The 26,809-nt window shown below is 48.6% G+C and overlaps 1 protein-coding gene and 1 long non-coding RNA gene across 2 annotated transcripts in view; both read left to right on the forward strand.

Moving 5' to 3' along the window:
• Nucleotides 1-26,809, forward strand: part of LOC146180250 (uncharacterized) — a 437,831-nt gene that overhangs the window by 184,661 nt on the left and 226,361 nt on the right. The gene's annotated exons all lie outside the window — the stretch shown is intronic.
• The window catches only part of LOC146180254 (uncharacterized), a 191,871-nt gene that overhangs the window by 28,499 nt on the left and 136,563 nt on the right, over nt 1-26,809 (forward strand). The window contains exons 2-3 of the mRNA XM_084579467.1: nt 15,079-15,116; nt 15,178-15,215. Of these exons, the coding sequence (XP_084435593.1) occupies nt 15,079-15,116; nt 15,178-15,215 (76 nt within the window). The remainder of the gene's footprint in view (nt 1-15,078; nt 15,117-15,177; nt 15,216-26,809) is intronic.

The following is a 26,809-nucleotide window of genomic DNA, read 5'->3' on the forward strand; positions in this document are numbered from 1 at the left end:
TTTCTATCACCTGATTGATGGTATGGATATGATCGATAGTAGAGTACCGTTTCCGAAACCCTGCTTGATCCTTTGCTTGATTGCAGTCTAAGGTTGTCCTGATTCTATTGGCGATTACCTTAGTAAATACCTTATACGTAACAGACAGTAAGCTGATTGGTCTGTAATTTTTAAGGTCCTTAGAGTCCCCTTTCTTGTGAATGAGGATAATGTTTGCATTCTTCCATGCTTCCGGTACCGTCGATGACACCAGGCACTGCGTATACAGGGTGGCCAGTTTTTCTAGCACGATATCCCCCCGTCCTTCAGCAAATCTGTAGTTATCTGATCCTCTCCAGCTGATTTCCCCCTTTTCATAGTTTCTAGTGCTTTCTTGACCTCGTCCTTCGTCACTGGTGGAACGTCTGACTGTTTTTCCCTACCGCCAATCTCACTACGGTCCTGACTACTTTGGCTACTGTAGAGATCTGTATAGAACTCCTCGGCTACTTTGACTATCTTGTCCATATTAGTGATGACGTTGCCCGCCCTGTCCCTTATCGCATACGTCTGGTTTTTCCCTATGCCTAATTTCTTCTTTACCGCTTTAAGGCTTCCCCCGTTCTTTACAACATGCTCAATTTTCTCCATGTTATACTTCCTTATATCGGCCACCTTGCGCTTATTGATTAGCTTTGATATCTCGGCCAATTCGATCTGGTCTGTTGGATTGGAAGCTTTCATACTCTGCCGTTTCTTAATCAAATCTTTCGTCTCCTTAGACAGCTTACCGGTATCCTCTTTAACTATCCTACCGCCTACTTCTACTGCGCACTCAGTAATGATATCTCTGAAATTATTGTTCATTGCCGCTAGGGTAATGTCGCCATCCTCAGTTAGAGCTGAAAACCTATTCTGTAGCGAGATTCTGAACTCTTCTGCCCTCCCCCTCACCGCTAATTCGTTGATGGGTTTCTTTCTTACTAATCTATTGCGTTCCTTCTTCAGATTTAGGCTAATTCGGGACCTCACCATCCTATGGTCACTACATCGAACTTTCCCGATTACCTCTACATCCTGCACAATGGCGGGGGTTGAACACATTATGAAGTCGATTTCATTTTTAGTCTTTCCGTTAGGACTTTTCCATGTCCATTTCCGGTTCTTCCGTTTGCTGAAGAAGGTATTCATGATTCGTAAGTTATTGCGCTCTGCAAACTCAACTTGTAACTCCCCCCTGCTATTCCTAGAACCAATGCCATAGTTACCTACTGCCTTGTCTCCTGCCTGTTTTTTCCCTAGCTTGGCATTGAAGTCGCCCATTAGTACATTATACTGCGTCTTTACTTTTCGCATTGCCGATTCTACATCTTCATAGAAGCTTTCAACTGTCTGGTCATCATAACTACATGTAGGTGCATAGGCCTGTACAACCTTCAGTTTATACCGCTTATTAAGCCTAATTACGATGCCTGCAACCCTCTCATTAATGCTATAGAATTCATCTATATTACCCGCTATATACTTATTGACAAGAAAACCTACCCCTAGTTGTCGCCTCTCTGGTAAACCTCGATAACACAGTACATGCCCATCCTTCAATACAGTATATGCCTCATTCGGCCTCCTAACCTCACTAAGCCCTATGACATCCCATTTCATGCCCTCTAGTTCCTCTAACAGCACTGCTAAACTAGCTTCACTAGCAAGGGTTCTAGCATTAAACGTTGCCAGGGTCAGTTTCCAATGGCGGCCTGTCCAGCGGAGCCAGGCTTTCTTAGCACCCCCTGCTGCGTCACAGGTCTGACCGCCGCCGTGGTCAGTTGTTCCGCAGCCGCTGGTGACTGAGGGCCGGGGTTTTATGGAGCTTATCATAGGAGGTTGTGGCCAATTACTGCACCAGGGTGGCCAACTCCTGTTCTGGTGAGGGAGTGCGTTGCCGGAGGTGTTCACCGGCATCAGGTCGCACCCCAAACCTGTATATGCAATTCCATCGACACGCGGATTTTTTTTTGTCATCCGGTGGAGAATTGCGCGGCACCAGGATTTGAACCCCGGTCCTCTTGCATGCGAGGCGGATGTTCTACCGCTACGCCACCGCTGCACTACTACCTAATACAAAGCCTGGTAAAACCTCAGTGAAGAAAAGCCAAGCACTCACCGAACCTTGCAACCATAATTCCAGCAGAGTCCATCCCGACGCTGCCAACCAGCTGTTGCGTTGCGTCTGCTCCAGTAGCGGACCAACGGGGTAGCGAAAAGCCGAGTCCGGCGAACGGCGGACTCCGCCCTACGAAAGACGAACCAGTGAGCGCGCTCGTTTCTCTCACGTGACTCGACATCACTGCTTGCGTGTCGCAACCGAGCGAGCGCTGACGGAGCGGCCGCGCGGCCATCGCGGGCTCGCATGCAGACGGCGGTGCGTGAACACAGAGAGAGAGAAAAAAAAAGCGGGGGTTGCCCTCCTGTTTGGTGCCCCGCGAAGCGCGCGCTGACAAGAGGCAACAGATGCCGTTTCTTTTTTTTTTTTTTTTCTTTTTTTTTTTTTCACTTTTCAATGCACCGGGTGTCGCAGCTAAACATGACCTCCTGCAAAACTTTACAACATTTAAGTTGTATGTTTGAATGGGTGTATCAAAAGAAATCTTGCAAGTTCTGGCGACCCATTCCTTTATTGATGAGAGTTAAAGGAGGTATTCACATAGGTCGTACTACTAGATGGCGCGAGCATCGTCCCGCCTCGTCCGCCATGTCGGAGGTCGCCGGTGGCATCGGCGCACGTCGGCTCGCGCAGTTTCAGGTTCGCTGTCAGGTGCCCGCCGTATATTGGAAGTGATCCGTTAAGTCTTATCAAGCTGGTAAATACGTCTACATCCACTTTTCTTTGTTGAGCCCTTTATGCGCATGAAGTCTGCAGCGATATTTTGATGCTCCGGGGCATAACACGCTGTTCAGTGTTGCACCTAGGCATCACCCGTGCAACAGCTCGACAGCAAAAGTGGCCGGTTACCCATTTCGCGAAAAACGACTTGCAGCTCGTTAAACTCGTTGTTAGCTGCCACTGAGGAAGAACACATCTTGAAAAGACAGCGAGCGCATTAAATTCCCCAATTCCAAAGCTGGCATGGCGGCGAAACGTACACTTCTAGTGGCGCTAGTTGGCAAACTGCCGAAACTTCCACAGGCGCTGTTCCAGCAGTAAAGCGAATCAATGCAGTTGCTTAATTTGAGTGACAGAAGGTCGAGAAAAAAAGCACTGTCACACACTCGCAGGATAAACGGCACACACCCAGAGAGCATGTTTTACAAATTTAGTATCGGCTACGTAGCTCTGCTTGAGATGCACATAACCCATGGAACCTAGGTTCACAACAACACAATGTGCAGCGATAACGCTTGATAAAGTTGTAACATGTCACTTGCAAGTCGGAGGAGGTGACAGCGTTAGCTAAGCGAACAGACACGTCGCAAAGTGCTCACCTCTAAAAACGGCACGCCGGTCATTGACACTCTCACGCACGTGTGGCTCTTGGCCGCTTTTTGCCAAAACTTAGTACGTTTTAATTTCTTCACCTGTCGCAAAACTTAAGACCGCACTTCACAGGCACCGATGTCAGGGAATTCAACGCGAAGCAGTGGTCTTGTAGTACACGACACTCCTCGACGAAGTTACCGCGGTCGTACGGGCCGGTGTTTTTACAGTCAAACATTTTGTCCAGACAGTCGTTTTTCTTGTTCCACGAAGTCCACGGGTGTATCCACTCGCTCGCATGGTTTTCGCTGGCACACGGAGAAATTCTGTAAAGGCGCGAAAGGCTTACCCCACGGATCAGAACGAGTTGAATACTGCGGCTGGGTGCGGCGCCTACACACACGACCACGCGTATGGCGAACTCTGCGCTGGCTGCTAGCGCCCCTAGCGGATGACGTCACGTGCATACCTCCTATATTTTGCTGACTGCCATGAATAATATTATAGATGTGCGCATTTATGCTGAGCTTGGATACTGGCTTGATATATATTCGTACCCTTTGTTGTTCCGTAGTACGTGCGGTGTTAGTACTGAGGCTGAGATAAGGCGTTAACTCTGAACTGCTGCGAGAAGTCGCGACACTAAAAGCGGAATATAAGAGACGGGGAATCTTTTTTTTTTTTTTTATCTGAGATGCTGAGGTAACACTATTTTCGCAGTAGATTTGGAATTTCACTCCCTTTCATTTTGGAGCTACGCAAACGGTACCTCGTTGCAAATAGTTAATCTGGTAGTTTTCCTCGCCAACCTAAGCTGTGCTGATTGCGAAGAATAATTTTATTGGAGTGAGCATAACTTTCTGCGGTTTAATACATGCTTGCTATAATTATACTCATTTGTTTTGGCGCAGTACGCGTGGTGTTTGTACCGTTACCATAGCTGAGATGAAAACGCTTTCTAGCTCCAAACTGCTGCTAGAGCACGTGAGACAGCACGCTTCTTCCCCCCCCCCCCCCCCCCCCCCCCGTACAGACGCGGAGTACACGGCTTCCACCGCTGCAGGAAGGGCAGCCGCCCTTCGTATTTTTTTTTTTCTTGAATGAGAAAAAAAAGCCCTCTGACGTATAGTCACGTGAAAACGGCGAAGCCCCGGTCGAACAGGTTTGACGGCGTCCGGCGGCTCTTCATGTTTGAACATCGCGCCGCTCCATCCGTCTTGCGGTGTCCCCCGCCGGTGCCGCCGCGACGGAGAGGAGCACCGGCTGTGATAATGAGGCCTGGCTGCATGCACTTGAACATTGGGCGGTGGTCACACAAGCAGAGACTGGCCGAGATGTTAGAGAGAACTTAACGAAGGTTTATTTACATGGTGAATCTGAGAAGGTACACACCAGAGAGAAATCGTGCTCTCGTTTTTAACAACTTTCTTGTCCCCAAGTACCTAGTTGGGGAATTTTCTATTTGGTCAAAGTCCAATCACAATCGAGTTCCTGATATGCAGACATTCGGGAACCGCCCACTAGAAACGTCCTCCCAGCGCACTCTTTCCACTTTAGCGGCACGCGCTGGCGACTCTGCCGGGGGAAGACAGGCATGGGGGTCCCAAGGAGGCTTGTCCAAGGTCGGAACTGCGCGCCACCCACGCGGACCCCTCGCGCGGGAGCACTCCGCGGGAAAGTAATGCGGTGACCGCTGTTCTCCACGGGGGGGGTGGGGGGGGGGGGGGGGTGGGGGGGCAAATGGGCATTACGCCCATTTCGACATTTCGACACGTGCACCGTCTCATTACTCAGGAAGTTTGAAACGTAACAGTGCCGTGACAAGCAGTCTGCATCACTGTTATGTCCGCTCTTGTACGCGACACCAAAGTTGTATTCTTGTAGGCGTAATGCCCAGCGCGCCAGACGACCAGATGGATTGCGAAGTCCGATGAGCCAGCATAGCGAATGGTGATCAGTAACTATGGTGAAGTAGCATCCATATAGGTATGGTCGGAACTTGTGCACAGCGAACACAACTGCGAGGCACTCCAGTTCGGTAACTGTGTAGTTCCGTCACATTTTGTTAACGTGCGGCTGGCATATGCAACAACGTGTTCAGCCCCACTATGCAGTTGCACAAGCACCGCCCCAAGACCGACGCCACTGGCGTCAGTGTGGACCTCAGTCACAGCAGAAGGGTCGAAGTGGCGCAGCAGTGGTGCTGAAGTTAGAAAAGACTTGAGCCGATTGAAAGAGGATTCGCACTCTGGGGTCCACACAAATTGCGAATCCTTGTGCAGTAGAGAAGTAAGGGGGCGGGCAAGTTGCGCAAAACCAGCAATGAAGCGACGAAAATAAGAGGCCAAGAAAGCTGCGAAGACTTTTCAGGGTGCGTGGAGTTTCGAAGTCGCGTACTGCAGCAATCTTCTGCGGATCCGGCCTAATACCATCCTCGTTGACTAGGAACCCAAGAACTAATGTTTGTCGCTCTCCAAAATGGCACTTCGAATTCAAAATGAGGCCCGCTTTGCCAATGCATTCAAACACTTTAAGGAGCCTCTCATTGTGCTCTTGGAAGGTCTTTCCAAAAATGATAACATCATCAATGTAACACATGCATATTTCCCATTTGAGCCCACGAAGGATAGTGTCCATAAATTGCTCGAACGTCGCGGGAGCGTTGCATAATCCAAAGGGCATTACATTAAATTCGTATAAACCATCTGGTGTTACAAAAGCAGTCTTCTCGCGGTCGGATGAATGTAGAGGAATTTGCCAATATCCAGATCGCAAATCAACAGAGGAGAAATATGACGCCGAATGCAGACAGTCGACAGCGTCATCAATGCGAGGTAACGGGTATACGTCTTTCTTTGTTACCGCATGCATACGACGGTAGTCTACACAAAATCGCCAAGAATTGTCTTTTTTTTCGCACCAGGATTACAGGTGCGTTCACGATGTGCAAAAACACCCTTCCCCAACACAGAGTGTGCATGTGGGAAGGGGGAGGGTATTTTTGCACACCGTGAACGCGCAATCACGTGACACAAAAGTGACGTGGGGCTACTACGTCACTTCTGCGTGTCCTGTCGACGCTTTTTTTTTGTTTTTGTTTTTTATTCTACTGGGGCAGTGAGAAAAGCACTTGGCCGTCGAAGCGTGGCTTTGAGCTGGCGGAGGGAGAGCATCTAGTCGTCCGCACTTAACAGCACGCACGCTTTCTTCTGTATTTTTTCCTATTAGTGGGGAGAGGTTGAAAGGAGAGGCGGGTAAAGCCCCTCAATAAAGGGGCTTTTAGGGGCAGGCAAGCTAGCCAACGTAGACAGCGTGGTTTCAAACGAGTGACGGCTTGGAGCTGCCCTCGGTAAAGCAGTATACACGCTTGCTTCCTTTCTTCTTTTTCCCTAGCTGTGATGTATGGGCTGGTTTGGTTTGAGAGGCAGCGGAGGGAGTGCTGAAGATTTGCTTGTGTCGTTTACTTGGCTCAATCAGCCGCTTTTGCACCTTAAAAGTTACGCCTCAATTATGTACATACAACTATATATATATAGTGACGTATCCGTAAGCTAAGTAACATCTTGTATAATTTCACAGCTTAATTCCAGCATCAACGTTTACGTGCAAGATGCTGTAAAGTTTGCTTTTTGCCACTAAAAAACTGCATGTGTGTGGGCGCGCGTGTGTGCAAATAGCTCATGCGCAGGTACTTAATATATTTGAGGCCCCGCATAAGGTCAGTACTCTTGCACGTTTTCATTGTAGTGAGGAAGCAAACTCACAATCCCTGCAGCGCACTGCGAAGAAGCAGACTAGCGACTCGAAGTCCCTGCGTCGCTTCGAATACCAGCTCTAACCCCGCCAGACCACCGGAAGAAAGAGAACGAAAGCAAGACTGCGAACGCACAAAATCTGCGCTCACTCATTCCCCCGGGGGAGGAAAATTCTGTTTACTGCTTGGAGCCATGGGGGAGGGGAGAAGACTGTGTTGGAAGAGGAGCCATGGCGTGGACTGCCACGAGCGCTTTACAGAAGAAAGCGTGCGTGCTGTTAAGTGCGGATGGCTAGATGCTCTCCCTCCGCCAGCTTGAAGCCGCGCTCCGACGGCCAAGCGCTTTTCTCACTGCCCCAGTAGAATAAAAAAAAAAAAAAAAGTCGACAGGACACGCAGAAGTGACGTAGTAGCCCCACGTCACTTTTGTGTCACGTGATTGCACGTTCACGGTGTGCAAAAATACCCTCCCACCGTAGAAATTCTCCCGTGCGCTACTCGTCACCCAGCAACCCAGCCGCCGTGATTTTCTGATGCGCCGGTCGCCAAGCCCACGCCGGGGAAACTGAAGGCGGCGACCTCAAGGGGGCAGGTTGCTGATGAACGGAATCGATGTCCCGTTCATCAGCCCGATGCTTTGACTACGATGCCGCCGCCACCGCATGAACCCGAAACTCCGAATCGACCTCATGCCGATCACTTTGTTAGCGCCGATCTTCCCATTCTCGTCGACGGACACCCAGTGACTGCTTTGTTACACAGAGGAGCAGACTTCTCGATAATAAGCAAGAATTTCGCGGATCGGCTCTCCATTGTGAAAACTGAATGGCTGGGGCCGCAAATTCGTACTGCTGGCGGTCACCTTATGACACCGATCAGACGGTGCACTGCCGGAGTAACCATCGCCGATTCAGCCTTTGTAGCCGTTTTTCTTATCCTGCCGCACTGCTGCAAGGACCTCATACTTGGCATGGACTTATTACGTGAGCATGGGGCCATTCGTACTGTAACATTTTCGATGCCTGAAACGACGGCCGCTGACTCCGAACGACGCCACGCAACTTTACGCATCGTTGACGCGAATGTTGGTTTGGTTTAGTAAAACTTTATTTCCCACAGTAGGAGTCATGCCGCCACGTTCGTCTGCTCTCGTCACAGTCAGGTGCGACGACCAGTCCTGTGCTGCCGGCATTGCCGAACAGAACACAGAGCTTCTATTACATCATGGTGTCTGTGTTGCACGCGGTATAAGTTCATCTGACCAACGGTCTAGCGCACGTGCTGATTACGAACTTTGGGAACGAACGCCAACACATCGCTAAAGGCACCACGGTAGCCTATTTTGAAGGTGTCACAGAAACAGCCCACGACGGCTTTGTTCTTGAGACCAACACATCTGCCAGCCAAATGCCCAACTTCAACCTTGATGTGAATCCCGCTCTATCGCCGGCAGAGAAGGACAGACTCGTCGGGCTGCTCCTTCAGTTTCAAGACTGCTTCTCATCCGCCTCCGCGGTTTAACTGACGCCCCTGACCCAGCACCGCATAACCGACGACCGTGCCCGACCAGTCCGACGGAACACCTACCGAGTGTTACCGCGGGAACGCGAAGTCATTGCCCAGCAGGTTGACGAGATGTTAAATGACGGTGTCATACAGTCATCGAGGAGTCCCTGGGCTTCACCTGTTGTTCTCGTTAAGAAAAGTTTATAGGTTTTGTGTGGACTAATGTAAGCTCAATCAGGTCACAAAAAAGACGGTCTACCCACTACCACGCATTGATGACTCATTAGACCGGCTGCGACACGCACGCTACTTTTCATCGATTGATCTTAAGAGCGGTTACTTACTTGTGGTCTTACTTGTGCCTCCATTATCCCACACACACTCATTAGTGTACAGTCCCAATCTACCACATTATGTGAAAGACTATCTGACATGCATAGTGAGTCCCTCCTTTAAACAAGCTGTACAAATGTATGGCTGAAGGGCAGCATGTCTAACTTGGGATCCAAGGGCCCTACAGAATGCTGGAAGTGGTCTTACTTGTGCCTCGATTATCCCATGTAAACTCATTAGTGTAAAGTCCCAATCTACCACATTATGTAAAGGACCACCCAACATGCATTGTGAGTCCCTGCTTTAACCAAGCTGTATGAACATATTGCTTAGGGGCAGCTGTCTAACTTTGGATCCAAGGGCAATGCTGAAGGCTGGAAGTAGTCTCACTCGTGCCTCCATCATCCCATACTCACTCATTAGTGTACAGTCCCAATCTACCACATTATGTGAAGGACCACGCAACATGCATAGTGAGTCCCTCCTTAAGAACATATTGCTTAGGGGCAGCATGTATAATTTGGGATCCAAGGGCCCTGCAGAAGGCTGGAAGTGGTCTTACTTGTGCCTCTATTATCCTACACAGTCATTAGTGTGTAGTCCCAATCTACCTCATTATGTGAAGGACCACCTGACATGCATAGTGAGTCCCTGCTTTAATAAAGCTGTACAAATGTATGGCTTAGAAGCAACATGTCTAACTTGGGATCCAAGGGCAATGCTAAAGGCTAGAAGTGGTCTTATGTCTCCATTATCCCACACACACTCATTAGTGCACAGTCGCAATCTACCACATTATGTGAAGGACCACCCAACATGCATAGTGAGTCCTTGCTTAACTATGCTGTACGAATGTATGGCTTAGGGGCAGCATGTGTAACTTGGGATCCAAGGGCCCTGCAGAAGGCTGGAAGTAGTCTTGTGCCTCTATTATCCCACTTACACTCATTAGTGTACAGCCCCATCTACCACATTATGTTTAGGACCAACCATAATGCATAGTGAGTCCCTGCTTTCCGAGCTGTACGAATGTATGGCTTGAGGGCTGCGTGTCTAACTTGATCCAGGGGCCCTGCAGAAGGCTGGAAGTAGTCTTACTCGTGCCTCCATTATCCCATACACACTCATTAGTGCAGAGTCGCAATCTACCACATTATATGGAAGACCATCCGATATGCTTAGTGAGTCCCTGTTTTAACCAAGCTGTATGAATGTATGGCTTAGGGTCAGTGTGTCTAACTTGGAATCCAAGGACTCTACAGAATGCTGGAAGTGCTCTTACTTGTGCCTGCATTATCCCCCACACATTCATTAGTGCACATGTCGCAATCTACGGCATTATGTGAAGGACCACCCAACATGCATAGTGAGTCCCTCCTTTAACCAAGCTGTACAAACATAATGCTTAGGGGCAGCGTGTCTAACTGGATTCAAATGCAATGCCGACGGCAGAAAGTAGTCTCACTTGTGCCTCCATTATCCCATACGCACTCATTAGTGTACAGTCCCAATCTACCACATTATGTGAAAGACTATTCAACTTGCATAGTGAGTCCCTCCTTTAACCAAGCTGTACGAAAATATTGCTTAGGGGCAGCATGTCTAACTTGGGATCCAAGGGCAATGCTAAAGGCTGGAAGTAGTCTCAATTGTGTCAAGTTGTACGAGTATATGGCTTAGGGGCAGTCTGTCTAACTTTATACTCAAGTACCCTGCAAGTAGCCTCACTTTTGCCCTCACTCATTAGTGCACAGTCGCTATCTGCCACATTGTGTGAAAGACTACCTGATATGCATGTTGAGTCCTTGCTTTAACAAAGCTGTACAAATGTTGGCTTAGGGGCAGCATGTCTATCTTGGGATCCAAGGGCCCTGCAGAAGGCTGGAAGTCACCTTACTTGTGCCTTCATTATCCCATACACACTCATTAGTGCACAGTCGCAATCACCACTTTATGGGAAAGACCACCTGACATTCCTCAAAACAGCATGAAACCACAGGACGACAGGAAAGAAGCACAGACGAGCGCTCGCGTCTGTGCTTCTTTTTTGTTATCCCGTGGTTTCACGCTTTTTTGTTCTAAGTCATGAACCAACTAGCCCAACAATATTTCCTTTTACTCAACATGCATAGTGAGTCCCTGCTTTAACCAACTGATTCGAAAAAAAAAAAAACAGTTAGGTTTGCAACAGTTTCCAATGGACTCAAATGGTGTGCAACTGGTTCCATTTGATTCCAGTTGGAGTTGCCATTCCCATTGCTCAGTTTAGTTGAAGTTTCTATTTAACAAATGGTTTTCCAACTGGTCTCAAAAGGCCTCAAATGTAATATGATTCCAACTGGTTCCAGTTGGGTTTTCAACAGTTCCGTTTGGACATTTCTGGTTGTGCATTGCGCAACATATATGCCCATTAAAAACAAAGCCTAGAATGAGGGTCGATTTTGTAATAGAAGATGTCAGTAGCTTGGACCTGATGAACTGCACTTACCACTTACGCCATCCGCCGCGATAGAATTAAATTAGGTATCCACGCCTAATGTGCGAATGCCACTGGTTCCACTATTGAGGTCTAATAACTGGAGTATATATATATATATATATATATATATATATATATATATATATATATATATATATATATATATATATATATATATATATAATATTGACTTATTTCAGTGATTTATTTATTTCAGAACTTTCGTTTCACTTGTAAACTATTAGCTAGCACCTCCCATGCACACCTCACCGGAACATTACAAAAATGGAAGGCGATGCAAGCATTTTTTTTTTAATTTTGCACAGGAGGTATGTAACATCCTGGATGCAGTCCATTTGCCTAAGGCATATTGATCCCATTTTGTCCATATTCTAGCTAGTTAGTGCCAACTGGTCCAACTGGGGCAAAACACAACTGGAAAATTCAAATGGTACTAAATGGAAATTCTCCAGCTGGAACCAACTGTTTTTTTTTTTCCAACCGGGAAGCGGTATACGGCGTGTCTAACTTGGGATCCAAGGGCCCAGGGAGGCTGGATTCTGATTTAACCCTCCCGTCAAAGGTAAAGCCTGGGTTGGCAGCACCTAGCAACTAGGGCGTGTCATGTGGTCTTCCGACATCAGACCATCAACGACCAATATCATCTGTCAGAACCATATTTATTATTTTCACTCACAATGGCTGCATGGACAGCATCGAGGCTTCATTTTCTCACAAACGGGGTCTTTTATTGCGTAAGCAATACTATACCAGGCTTAAGTCCATCGCATAAACCCGGCCGATAGCCTCGTTCGACCTTTAGAGAGACCACAGATGGGGCCCCTCTTGGGGTAAACCCGGTCGGTAGCCACGGCGCGCCACAGATGGTGCGTCGTTGCCATAGCAACATGAGCGGTCAAAAGGCGAAGGACAAAGAGGAAGACGAGGCACACACATGTGGCACACACACGAGGTACACATGTGTGCGCCTCGTCTTTGTCTTTCGTCTTTTGACTGGTTTCTTTTAAGAACATGTACGTACCAAATTACCCAAGTTTCAACTCTGTTGCAACAAGAGCGACCCCAGATGGGGCCTCTCTTCAAGCCGTCGGGTAAACCTGGTCGGTAGCCACGCCACGCCGCAGCTACAGCTACAGCGCCAGCGCCTCCACTCGAGTGGAGGCGCTGGCGTCGCTGAGGGGGAGGTGCTGCGCTCTTGCCAGATGTTTCGGAATGTGGAGAGGAGGTGGAAACTGAATATAAAAAATGCGTGTTCGCTCGCTTCACCCGACCATTCGACATGCTGTCTGATAAACAGAAGAGAAGCTATGTCGGCTTGCTGCAGCCAGGAAACAACAACCGGCTCAAAAGACTGATAAAGAATGCCAATGGATTAATTGATTTAATGCTGTATTGCTTATGCAACCTACCGGGTTTAACTAAAGCTAAGCCCCAGCTAATTTATTGTTATCATGTTGATATACAACCAGAAATTTTGTAACTGAACTTCTTCATTGAGTTCAGTTCAGTTCAGTTCAGGCGTTCAGTCGTGTCCGACTCTTAGTGACCCTATGGACCATGTCACGCCACGCTTTCCGGTCTCTCACTATCTTCTTAACATCACATAGCTTCATCTGCAATGCCTCGAGAATGCCATCTAACCATCGCGTTCGCTGCCTACCCCTTCTCCGGCGACCCTCAACCTTTCCCAACATCAAATCTTTCTCCAGCGACTCCTCTCTTCTCATCAGATGACCAAAGTAGCTGAGCTTTAACTTTAGAATTTGACCCTCCAATGAGCTGTCAGGGTTTATGGTCGACAATATCGACTGATTTGATCTTCTGGCAGTCCAAGGAACTCTTAAGAGTCTTCGCCAGCACCACAATTCAAACGCGTCAATTCTTCGGCGGTCAGCCTTTTTCACAGTCCAACTCTCGCATCCATACATCACAACTGGAAAGACCATAGCACGGGTTATACGGATCTTGGTTGGCAGACTAATGTCTCTGCTCTTTACTAGGCGGTCAAGGCTAACCATCGCTCTCTTTCCCAGAAGCAGGCGTCTCCTAATTTCATGGCTGCAGTCTCCTTCCGAGGTAATCTTGGCGCCCAAGAACAGAAAATCTGTCACAGCTTCCACTTCTTGTCCATTGATGCTCCAGGACTTGATAGGGCAAGACGCCATGATCTTCGTCTTTTTAATGTTCAGTTTAAGCCCAAACTTCTCACTCTCTTTTTGTACGCGCATCAGAAGTCTCTTGAGTTCCACTTCACTTTCTGCCATTAAAGTGGTATCATCCGCATATCTAAGGTTGTTGATACGTTTTCCAGCAATCTTCACTCCAGCTGAAGACTCGTCCAGACCGGCCTTCCTCATGATGCACTCTGCATATAGGTTAAATAGGCAGGGCGACAGTATGCAGCCTTGTCTCACCCCTTTCTCAATCGGAAACCAATCAGTAAGACCATGCCCAGTTCTGACTGTGGCCTCTTGCCCTTCATAAAGGTTCCTGAGGAGACAGATGAGGTGAATTGGAACTCCCATCTCTTGGAGAGCTTGCCACAATCTGCTGTGATCTACACAGTCAAACGCTTTCGCATAATCAATAAAGCAGAAGTAAATGGGTTTCTGGAACTCTCTTGCTTTTTCCATGATCCAGCGAAGGTTGGCTATTTGGTCTCTAGTTCCTCTGCCCTTGCGAAACCCAGCTTGCACGTCCGGAAGCTCCCGATCCACATACTGCTGCAGCCTACCTTGCAGGATTTTTAACATCACCTTGCTAGCATGCGAAATAAGCGCGATCGTGCGGTAGTTGGAACAATCTTTGGCACTGCCTTTCTTTGGAATGGGGATGTAAACTGACCTCCTCCAATCCACTGCAGGGTTGTCCAAATCTTTTGACATAATGTATGAAGTGTGTTAACAGCGTCGTGGTTGAGGTTTTGAAGCAACTCAGCTGGAATACCATCAATTCCGCTAGCCTTGTTCTTAGCAAGGCTGGCTAAGGCCCATTCAACTTCACTCTTCAGGATGCCCGGCTCGAGATCAGTAATCACAACCGTCCTATGTTGGGTTTGCACATCCGGGTCCTTCTTGTACAGTTGTTGAGTACACAAACCATAACCCCCTTAACACAAACATGAGCTCTTGCATTTAATATTTGATGGAAAACCCCCAAGGTGGAGTAGATTTATAATAAAGGAGTAATTACTCATTGGCATCCACCCAAGCGCAGCCATACGGCTACAAAGGAAACCTATACACCTTTCTCGGGAACTGCGTAGTTAAAAAAATTCGTCCCGGATAGGCGGCGGTTTCCGGAACTGCCCCGGAAAGGCGGTGGTCCCAGGTTCGATCCCCGGACCAGGACGAATTTTTTTAACTACGAAGTTTCTGAGAAAGCTGTATAGCTTTCCTTTGTAGCCGTATGGCTTCCCTTGGGTGGATGAAGTAATTACTCCCTTACATGAGCTCTTACATTTAGCAGGTGGTGCGAAAACCTTTGCCTCATTGCTTCAATTCTCTCTCTCTTCTTTTTGTCATTCCATTGCAGGACTACATCAGCTTCAAAAAGGCCGTGATCAAAAGAGAGTAAGTTGTCTAAGTGCTTTTAGCATACTTGAGTTTCTGACAGTGGGCACATTCTTTACAGCATTTTGATCAGACAACTTGAGGAGTTATCAATGCGAGGTATGTGCTTCTTTTGTTTTGCCTAGGAGAGTCTCCTGAGTTTGTAGCAAATACTATTGCTGCAAACTATGATACTATTGAATAATTTCTTCACTAAACGATTGAATGATTCATAAAAAAATATTACAGCATACTATGGTTAAAGACATAATGATCTTTCCTATTAGTGTACTTAGTCTGTACTCATTTTGCCCGTGAAGGTAAGTTTTAGTGCAGTTTTATGGGATTTTGTTGAAAACCAAGTTGTGCTGTCACATGAGCAGTTTAATTGCACAACCTTCATCTGGAAACACTGGACTCACGCCGACATCTTCATCACCATTGCGCTTTGTTTCTCTATGCTTTCTCTTCCTTCTCCCCAAGTGCCTTCTCTCTCGCTCACATGCTTTTTATTTTATTTATCTACCTTGGTGTTTCTCAAAGTCCCCAACCAACCAACCCGTCATCTATCTGAGGAGTGGCCGCACTCCGAACACACGCCACGGGATCAGAAGAGTAAAAACTAAAAACTCAATCATCGCCGGTTGGCCGTCTTGTTCGCTCTACGAAAGCACCTAGGCATCGCCGCTCAGCTGGCTGGCTCCGCTCTTGAAGACGTTCGTCACTTCACATCTCAGTGACAGACGATATGGCATCTCCCGACTGCAAGTCGCCCCCTGCTCACGTGGGTCCAGATCAATCCCTCTTTGTACGCTCTGAGAAAACAAAGTTCTCTGCAGTCACGGCATTCATTACGGTCAGCTTGTTCGGAGCGTTCGGCCGCCTCAACAACGCCGAGCATGCTCGCCGCCAGATTAAGGGCGGAGGATGCCGCTGCTTGAGTGCAAGCATCTCTGATCATAAGAATTGAAAAAGCTGCTGTGAAGCTCAGCAAGACTCGAAGAGCAGGAAAATAGCACAGCTGCAGCAATTGAGCGGAAGAAAGCTGAGCTGGACACAGGGTTAGAAGTCATGCAGTTGCAAAGGCAAGCGGCCGCTGCAGAAACACAAGCGGAGGTCCTGGAAGCTGCCGTAGATCCGCACGGCGGGGAGCATCACATCTGTCAAACTGTCTCCGAGGCATCCGAAGACCGCGCTCAATGCACTTTGGACTACGTGCTTGACCAGGCTCACACGCGCAGCAGCCGGCATCCACAATCGCAGCAGAATGACGGCGGGGAGCACCATGTCTTTCAGAACGCTACAAAGGCACCTGAGGGCCACGCTCCAACTCACCAAGCGCTCGCAACTAAGGGCTCATGCCATACTTTGCGAGTCAGCTAGCGAATCAAGCTCCGGAGCTGACCGCCATGGCAAAGTATCTGATTCGACGCGATCTTGTGAATGCGCGCTTACGAAATTCGACGACTGCCCTGAAAACTACTGGTCGTGGAAATCTACGTTCAAGGGAAATGACGTGGACATTTGAAGACACGGAAAGCGAGGATTTTGACCTTCTCATGAAGTGGCTTGAGATAGTCATCAAGCTATGCAAAGAGTCTACGTTCAGTGCACGTGGACAACCCAGAGGCCGGGCTAAAAATATTCTGGGAAAGACTTGAGGAATGTTATGGTCGCGCGGAAATTATAGAAGAGGCCTCTTCAGGAGAATTTCAAGCTTCCCCAAATTGTCTGAGAAAGACACCCATAAATTAAGAGAGCTGGGAGACCTGCTTCGTGAGGTTGAGGCTGCAAAAGGTGACCCTCACTTAATTGACTGGGCTAGCTTATCTGGACACCGCAAGAGGGGTAAATCCCATCATAAGAAAGCTGCCGCACCGATTGCAGGAGATATGGATCACAAAGGGCTCCAAGTACAAGCAAGATCATCAGGTCTCCTTTCCCCCCTTCTTGATCTCCAGCTTTGTCAGGGACCAAGCAAAAATGAGAAACGACCCATTGAGCTCACCAAGTAGCACCCCTTCAAGTCTCCCAAAAGCATACAGATGGGCAACAAATGAGGGCATGAGAAGAGCACCCATCTGAGTCCAACTGACTGCCATAGAGGCAGGCACTGAGCATCCACCCCCAAACGTGCCAAAGCTGCAGAATACAACCAAGCATTGTCCTCTGCACAAGAAACCTCACCCTCTCTGGAAGTGTCGTGTCTTCAGAGAAAAGCCTCTGGATGAATGAAGTCCCTGCTGAAAGAATACGGGATCTGCTTCAGGTGCTGCGCTTCTACAGACCACTTTGCAAGAGACTGCAAAATAGTTGTCAGAGTACACAAGGTTCGACAACTGCACAGTGGACCAGCTTGATGCACCATTTTCTCAGAGACTGGACCTGGGATGGGCTATCGTGGGGAATGTCTGCATAAGTCGAAGCCGCACACCAGACTGTGTCAACAAAGACAAACATTCTCTAAAGTGGATGTCCTTCACTTTTTGAGCCATGCCAGAATTACTTCCTGGTCAAGGAGAAGCTCGCAAGCACTCCAGAGTTGACACACTGCTTCCAACCTGTTAGCACGCTGCTAGGAACCCTGCCGGGGTGGCGCAGTGGTTACAGCGTTCGACTACTTTTCCCAAGAATGCAGGATCGAATCCCGGCCTCGGCAGCTGCTTTTTTAAAGCAAGGCACCCGTGTGCTGTGCAATGTCGGTGCACGTTAAAGAACCCCAGGTGGTCTAAATTTCCGAGTCCTCCACTACGGCGTCTCTCATAGCCTGAGTCGCTTTGGGACGTTAAACCCCACAAACCAATGCTGCTATGAGCGACAGCTATGATAATGGAATTGCAGAAACACTGTTCCAGACTACGAAGGATGACAACAACCTTTCCTTTCCGTAGAGGACAGGAAGTTCTTGAAGATGATAATGAACGGCGAGTTCTCACGGGACGAATAAAACAGTTGGGTAGCGTCTCTTCCCTTCCGTTCCCCAAGACCTAGGCTCCCGAATAATAAGAATCTGGCCCAGACACGTCTCTCTTCTCTCCAATGGACCTTAAAGAAGAAACCAGAACTGAGGGAACAATTCATGAACTTCATGGACAAGATGTTCAAGAACGGCCATGCTAAGGACGCCCCACCGCTTCGAGATGGAGAAGAACGCTGGTACCTCCCCATCTTTGGTGTTTGCCACCCACAAAAGCCCATGCAAACCCAAGTCGTGTTCGATTCCAGTGCACAGTTAAGGGCGTGTCACTGAACAGTGTGCTGCTTACTGGACCAGACCTGATAAACCGCTTGGAGTGGTCATCCGATTCTGGAACGAACCCGTGGTCGTAAGGATGACAACAGACCTTTCCTTTCTTTCTTTTTTCCTCCTTTTCTTTCTTTTCTTTTTTTTTGAAATAAAGCTCTTTTGCTCGTAACCATGGACATTCAGCACATGTTCTGCTTCCTGGTGTGAGACGATCATCAGAACTATCTAAGATTTTTGTGTTTCGGCAACGACATTCAAGATCACGTAGTGGAGTACCGAATGAAGGGACATGTGTTTGGAAATAGCCCTTCACCAGCAGTTGCAACCTATGGGCTTCGAGGAACAGCACGAGAAGGAGAGGAAGGGTTTGGCAGCGACGTCAGGCAGTTCTTCGAGAGAGATTTTTATGTCGATGATGGTTTGAAGTCTCTCTGCAAACGAAGCCATCAGCCTGATACACCACACACAACAAATGCTGGCAGCATCAAACCTTAGGCTCCACAAAATAGCCTCTAACTGCCCATTTTGGAAGCATTTCCTGAAAAAGACTGTGCTAAGGATTTGAGGAATCTTGAACTGTGTAATGGTGCACCACCCATCCAACGTAGTCTGGGAGTTTTTTTTGGGACCTGACGAAGGACGTCTTCACCTTCACAACTCCAATACAACAAAAGGCATTCACTCGGTGTGATGTCTTGTCAATGGTCAACACTCTGCATGACCCACTTGGGTTTGTTGCTCCAGTCACCATTCAAAGGAAGTCCCTCCTCCGAGTGCTAGTCAGTTCCTTACTACGCTACAGTGTCGCCGCAAGTGGCAGTACCCAACTCGTAACTTTAAGGTGGGCGACATTGTGCTCCTGAGGGACAGCCAGGTTCATAGCAACGAGCGGCCCATGGGACTCATTGTGAACGCTATCGAAAGAGTGGGCGGCAATGGGCGAAAGGTCGAGATCAAGACTGCGACCCGGGGAATCGCTTATTCCGCTCGACGACTGAAACACCATATAGTGGTATATGACCAGACGGGGAGTGGGCTGTTACATGAGTTCAGTTCAATTTTTCCGCCGCGCACAACCTTCATCTGGAAACACTGGACTCCTCCCCACGTGCTTTCTCTTCATTCTCCCCCCGTGCCTTCTCTCTCGCCAGCGTGCTTTCACTCTTTGTCTTAAACCTCCCTCTCCGAGTTTCATCTTACGCGAGAAACTTTAGTTTTCTAACCGTGCTGCAGACTGCGGCAGCACCGCATTTTTTTTGTGTGTGTTATAGAATGCACGGATAAAATTTATTTACCTTGTGTTTCTGCGACCCGTCATCTATCTGAAGAGTGGCCACACCCCAAAAGCATGCCACAGAATCAGAATACAAGTACTGTAGCTACTTCAGTGAGTGGTAAATCCCTTTTCACTTGTCTGTATCTTTTGCAGTGTTTCTATTGAAGATAAACTGGCACAACAGGCTTGCGGTTATGAAAAAAAGATAAAAATTAAAGTCTGGGTTTAGTTGAAATCAGTTGTGTTTTTTTTTTTTTTGCACATTTTTGTGTTAGCTGACAAAGGAAGCTGGATATGGCAACTGCTAGTATGGATGGCCGCCAAGGAATTTATTTGGCAGGCAGTTTTGTTTTTGCAGGAAATCGTGAGTTCTACCATGTTGAACTTGTAGAGGTAGATGAATGATTGTATTAGCTTCAGGTGGGCATCTCCAATTGTCAGTATACTGAAAACTACTGAAGCTCTGAAACAGTGAAGCCTGTATAGCATGAGACTTCATAGCAAGACTGACATACATTGAAAGGTCTTGCCACCATTCAGAACTTGTGACGCCTTCATTGCCGCAATGACAACTGTGCAAGTTCAACAGCAGTGCAGGTCACAGTGTAGCACACTGGAAAAATTATTTTGAAAGAATATTGCTTTAAAAATTTAAATATAAAATTTAAAAAATTTAAAAAAAAAAACAAAGGCCCACTGTCCAGGGAATGAATGACCTTTTAAGCAAAAGAGCCCAGTGCTTCGATTAGGTACCGGAGATAGTCTGTGTAAAACGCTAAAGTGATACGCGTGCCGCAAAGCAGAAAAAAATACAAATCAAAGCTCTCTCATCCTCCCCATTGGGAAACTAGCTTCCTCGTTCTCTATGAGCTACAAAGCTGACGTCGGAGTAGAAAACGACATCCATTGGTCCGTCGTTGCCTGACGGGTGAAGCATGGGCGTAAACCACTCGATCGCTGCGCGCTTTTCTCTCGCCACAGTCGGACTGAATGCAGCGGCGCGTGCTCCCGCTCCCGTTTTTTTTTTTTTTTTTCGCGCACGCAGAATACCACGCTCCACCTCCCGCCAAACGCGGAGAAGGAAGGGGAATTTGGCTTGCGGAGACTAGACGACCGGGCAGGAGAGTAAAAAATCCTTTGCGAGGAAACAGGAGAGATACACGACAGAATCGGGTGATTGCGGTGGCTGTAACTGCGTTATTAATCACTCTTTTCAAAAACATTTTGCAGCTTTGCGTTCTGGGAGCAAAGTCTCGCAGTCACTGGGGAAGAAAATATTGTTACATTAGGCGGTGCATGCACTGATATGCTTATAAGGAAAGAAGAAAAAGACTCTCGTGAGTTTGAGAGAAGACGACGTTCGAGGAGAGTCTACTGGTGCCCAGAAAACGTCTGTAATTTGAAAGCCTTGTCTTCCGTGTCCGCCCTCTGCACCAAGCTAAACTACCCCGTAAGATCTTGGTGGAGGTACTTTCGATCCCCCTTGTCACAGCTCCTCGTATTTCCGCGCCAGAAACCTGGATTTGTGCAGTGGATGCCATCTCCCTGAGCTCACCCCACCGACTACCACAGTAAGCATGGCATCCCAGGACGCATCACCCGCTACAGAAACTCCAGCTGCCCCCATGGTTTTAACGAAAATCCGCCATCCGCCTATTTTTAACGGCGAACACCAGAAGGATGTTGAAGGTTGGCTCGATGAATACGAAAGGTGCAGCAAAAATAACCGGTGGGATGCTGGCATAATGCTTGCAAACATAATCTTCTATCCAGCGGGAACGGCGAAGATTTGGTGCCACAAACAGGAGATGCCTGCGTGGGACATCTGCAAACAAAAACTGCAGGACTTATTCGGCAAACCAACTGGGCGAGCTCTGGCAGCCAAAAAAGACCTGGCTACTCGTACTCAGTCGTCAACCGAGTCATACCTCACCAACATACAGGACGTTATCGCCCTGTGTCAAAAGGTGAACACCTCCATGACCGAAGATGATAAAGTGGGCCATATACTTAAGGGTACCGGTGATGACACATTCAATATACTTCTCTGCAAAGACTGCTCTACGGTAAACTCAGTCCTGCAAGTCTGTTGCCGTTTCGAACAGGCGAAGCAGCGCCGCATCGTCCATCGGTTTGAGCGCCTTTCCAACATGGCGACTACACCCTCATATGACGATTTGCCCACTTTGCAGCAGCCTTCAAGTCAGAACAACCTCACTACCATCGTCCGCAGGGAAATCGAGGCTTTGACTCCTGTTACAATTACGTCACCTCCTGCAAAGGCTACAATAGCTATGATACAGGCTGTTGTCTGGCAAGAATTCGCAAATGTGGGTCTCGTTTCAAACCCTACCACACCGTCCCCTGCACCACAGCCAATCCCAGTGGTTGCTGCTGCTACCATAACCCCACCCTACACACCGCGCTACCCTACCCGCAATCCTGCGGAGTGGCGCACATCTGACGATAGGCCTATTTGCTTCTTCTGCTGTCGGGCTGACCATACGTCCCGCTATTGCCGCAGCCGTCCGGCTCCCCCTCTCGCCCCTATTACAGCCCTGTCCGCCATGACTTTTATGCACCACGACGCGTTTTTGTAACCCCAGCACATCTTCGTACCGAGAACATTGAGCAAGCCCGTTGTCCTAGCCGTTCTCCATCGCCTCAAGCCCGCCGTTCCCAATCACCTACTCCTCGCCGCAGCTTGTCCCCAACGTACCAAGGCCCCTACTCGGGAAACTAGGCAACGCAGCACCCGGACGCGACGCTGCGTTACCAACCCGGACAGCCAAGTGTGTTTCGACCATCGCACCACGCCGCAACCTGATCAGTGTCCTCGTAGATAGAGTCCCTGTGCCCGCTCTCATTGACACTGGAGCCCATATTTCAGTCCTTAGTTCATTGTTCTGCCAGCGCCTCAAAAAAGTTCTTATGCCCGCTAACACCTCTACAGCTGATGGAAACACTGCTACCATCATCGGAATGTGCACTGCGCGCATTAGCATCGCCGGCCACCATGTCCCTGTGCTCTTCGCTGTCCTTACTACTTGTCCTCAAGATGTGATTTTAGGCCTAGACGTTTTAACAGCCCATTCCGCTCTCACTGACTGTTCTTCCGGACTTCTGCGCCTAGCCCTGCGCACACCTGCTCCATTGTGTTCACGACCCCAGTGCTGGCTATTGCCAGCCTCGCCTCCGCTCCAGTACATTTACTCGCCTACCTCCCGAGGCAGCAGTATACGTGCCCATGTCACCTTTTCCCTCCCTTCCTGATGGCGACTACGTTGTCAACCCCATCACCGACGTCGCTCTACAGCGCAACATTGTCCTACCTCATAACATTGTACACTTCGAGAATTACCTCACCTACATTCCCGTACTCAACTTCAGCATGTCTTTGCAAGTTCTCCCAGAGGGCATTTTCCTTGCCGAGCTGTCCCCTTTGTCCAGCTTTAATATTTCTGCAGTGCTGTCCAACCGTCGCACCGAGGTACTTGCACAACCTGTCCCGTCACGTAGTCCGGAGGACCGCATCTCAGCCATGGTTGCCTCTGACCTGTGTCCCGAATATGCCAGTGCCCTTGCCGGCCTTTTGCGGTCATACAGCAACATTTTTGATTTCAATCACGGATCCCTGGGCCAAACGTCCGTCGTCACACATCGCATCGATACTGGAGATGCCCGACCTATTCACCAACGGCTTTTACAGAGTTGCTCTTTCCGAACGCCGGATTATTCAGGAAGAAGTAGAGAAAATGTTGGCAAGCAACATTATTGAGCCGTCGAGCAGCTCCTGGGCGTCTCTGGTAGTACTCGTCAAAAAGAAAGACAAAAGCTGAAGGTTTTGCGTAGATTATCGACACCTAAACAAGATAACAAAGAAGGACGTGTATCCTCTTCCAAGGGTCGATGACGCTCTCAACTGCCTGCATGGTGCCAACTACTTCTCCTCCATCGATCTCCATTCTGGATATTGGCAGATCTCTGTTGACGAAAGAGATCGTGAAAAGACGGCTTTTGTCACCCCGGATGGCCTCTACCCATTCAAGGTGATGACTTTTGACTTATGTAATGCCCCTGCGACCTTCGAGCGCATGATGGACTCCTTATTACGTGGGCTCAAATGGTGTGCTACCTCGATGACGTCATCATATTTTCATCAACCTTTGAGGGCCACCTTCATCATGTTTCAGCTATTCTTGGCATCTTCCCACGAGCTGGCCTTCAGTTGAACTCCAAGAAGTGTAGCTTTGGTCACCGGGAACTCGAGGTCCTAGGACATTTAGTCAACACCCATGGCATCCAGCCGGACCCCAACAAAATGCGCGCTGTAAGGGATTTTCCTATACCGAAATCTAGCAGCGACGTGCGTAGCTTTCTTGGACTTTGCTCATATTTCCGGCGATTTGTACCAAACTTCGCGGAAATCGCCCGTCCGCTCATGCAGCTTCTGAAAAAAGAGGTCTTCCTTTCCTGGGGCCGCAAACAATCGGCCGCCTTCGTCGCTCTTATTGCCCACCTCACCGGTCCGCCAGTGTTAGCTCACTTCATTCCGTCAGCACCCACAGAAGTACGCACCGACGCAAGTGGTCATGGAATTGGTGCCGTTCTCGCACAATGTCAGCTCGGTTCCCCTCGCGTCATCTCCTATGCCAGCTGACTCCTCTCTGCGGCAGAACATAATTATTCCATCACTGAACGTGAGTGCTTAGCTCTAGTTTGGGCCATTACGAAGTTCCGCCCTTACTTGTATGGGCGGCCATTCACAGTAGTCACTGACCACCACACTTTGTGTTGGCTTTCTACACTCAAAGACCCTACTGGCCGCCTTGGACGTTGGGCCTTGCGCCTTCAGGAGTAAAATTTTTCAAGTCTGGCCAGTTGCATCGAAACGCTGATTGCCTGTCCTATCATCCAGTTGACCGGCCAAGTCAACCTGAATGTGACAATGACGCTTGCATGCTCTCTATTTTTGACTTTTCCAACATTCGCCGTGAGCAACACCAGGACCCTCAGCTTCGCGAAATTATCAATCGCCTCAGCACCGATCGCCATGACCCTTCCCTTCGTTTGTTTGTGCTTCACGATGGCACCTTATACCGGCACAATATGCGACCTGATGGCCCCGACCTTCTGCTAGTAGTCCCTCAGCACCTACGCACAGCCGTCTTTCAACAGCTTCACGACGTTCCTACAGCGGGTCATTTAGGCGTTTTTCGCACATACGACAGTATGCGCCGTCGGTTCTTTTGGCCAGGCCTATACCGCGCAGTCTGCCGTTACGTAGCTGCTTGTGACCGCTGTCAACGCCAGAAAAAGCCATCAGTTTTACCAGCTGGACTTCTGCAGCCGATCAACATCCCCATAGACCCATTTTCTCGAGTGGGTCTGGATCTTCTAGGGCCTTTTCCATTGTCCGCATCGGGGAACAAATGGATTGCGGTGGCCACTGATTACACCACATGCTACGCGGTCACACGAGCAATACCAACCAGTTGTGCAACTGATGTCGCTGCTTTCCTCCTCAACGACGTTATACTCATCCATGGAGCTCCCCGCCAACTGCTCACCAACCGTGGCCGTTGCTTTCTTGCTCGTATAGTCGACAAGATCCTACGGTTGTGCAATGTTCGTCATTCTTTCATGACTGCCTACCATCCACAGACGAACGGGCTTACCGAACGCCTTAACCGGACACTGACTGACATGTTCTCTATGTACGTTTCTGATGACCACCGCGACTGGGACATAACGCTGCCATTTGTGACGTTTTCGTACAATTCATTGCGTCACAACACTACCGGCTACTCCCCCTTCTATATTCTATACAGCCGTGAACCTTTGTTTTCTTTTGACAGCCTGCTCTCGTCTGTCGCCACTGCCAGCTCATATGCTCGTGACGCCATAGCCCGAGCTGATGCTGCCCGCGTTGTTGCTCGCAACCGACTCGCAGCCTCCCAGCACTCCCAGAAACGTCACTATGATTTCTGTCATCGCAACACCCAGTATTCTTGCGGGTCTCTCGTGCTGCTTTGGACCCCAGCTCGCTGCGTTGGCCTCTCGGAAAAACTTTTGCCCCGTTATACAGGACCCTACAGTATTTTACGACAAGTGACTCCAGTGACATACAAAATTGCGCCCTTGCATCCTGCACGCCATACCTCTACACCACGCACCGACACGGTCTATGTTCCACACCTCAAGCCGTACTACACGGACCCTGGTTTGGACGCTAGTAGGCACCAGGATGGTGCTTTTCAACCGGCGGGGTAGTGTTACATTAGGTGGTGCATGCACTGATATGCGCATAAGGAAAGAAGAAGAAGACTCTCGTGAGTTTGAGAGAAGACTACGTTCGAGAAGAGTCGGCTGGTGCCTGCAGAAAATGTCTGTTGTTTGAAAGCCTTGTCTTCCGTGTCTGCCCTCTGCTCCAAGCTGAACTACCCCGTAACAATATTTTCGACCGGAGGGTGGACAATGGGCCTTTAAGGGTATGACGCGATAGCATAGGCTATCAACCCACATATAAAGCCCAGCTTTAACAAAGCCATATGAACATGCCTGCGTGGCCTAGGGGTAACATGAATGCAAGGGTCCTGGCAGGCTAATTCTGGTATCGCCCTCCCACATAAAAGGAGAGACCCAAGTTGGCAGCTCCTGCCAAATGTAATATCAAACAACCCTACATCCAGTTAGTGTTCGGCCATGTCAGTTTCCAGCTACCGCCTGTCAATGCTATGCTCATGATTTTTCACTCGTAACGCCAATGCTGGCAGATGACCAGCGACGGCAGATTTTCGGTGAACGAAGCTTTTAACGCTGCCGCGTTAAAATGGGTTTCAATATTTGTGCAGATGCTCCTTACTAGCAAGTGACAATATTTCTGCACTAGTCACCAGAAACGCTTCATGGAGGTAATATTATATCGCCTTCGAATAGGACACACGCATCTTACTCATAGTTTCATTCTCAAAAAAGAAGATGAACCCATATGTGAAGACTGTGGACATGGACTGACGATAAACCACATTTTAATTTCATGTCAAAAACTCGAAAAGCTACGGAAAAAGCATTTCACTCAATTTTACACCGAACAGATACCATTCCATCCATCACTTCTCCTAGGAGAGAATGCAATTGTAGACATTTCATGTGTTTTTAGTTTGTTAGAAGAAACATCTTTCCTGAACA

This window comes from Amblyomma maculatum, chromosome 9, assembly GCF_055883805.1.
Source record: "Amblyomma maculatum isolate TAMU_Amacu chromosome 9, ASM5588380v1, whole genome shotgun sequence".
Classification (NCBI taxonomy): domain Eukaryota; kingdom Metazoa; phylum Arthropoda; class Arachnida; order Ixodida; family Ixodidae; genus Amblyomma; species Amblyomma maculatum.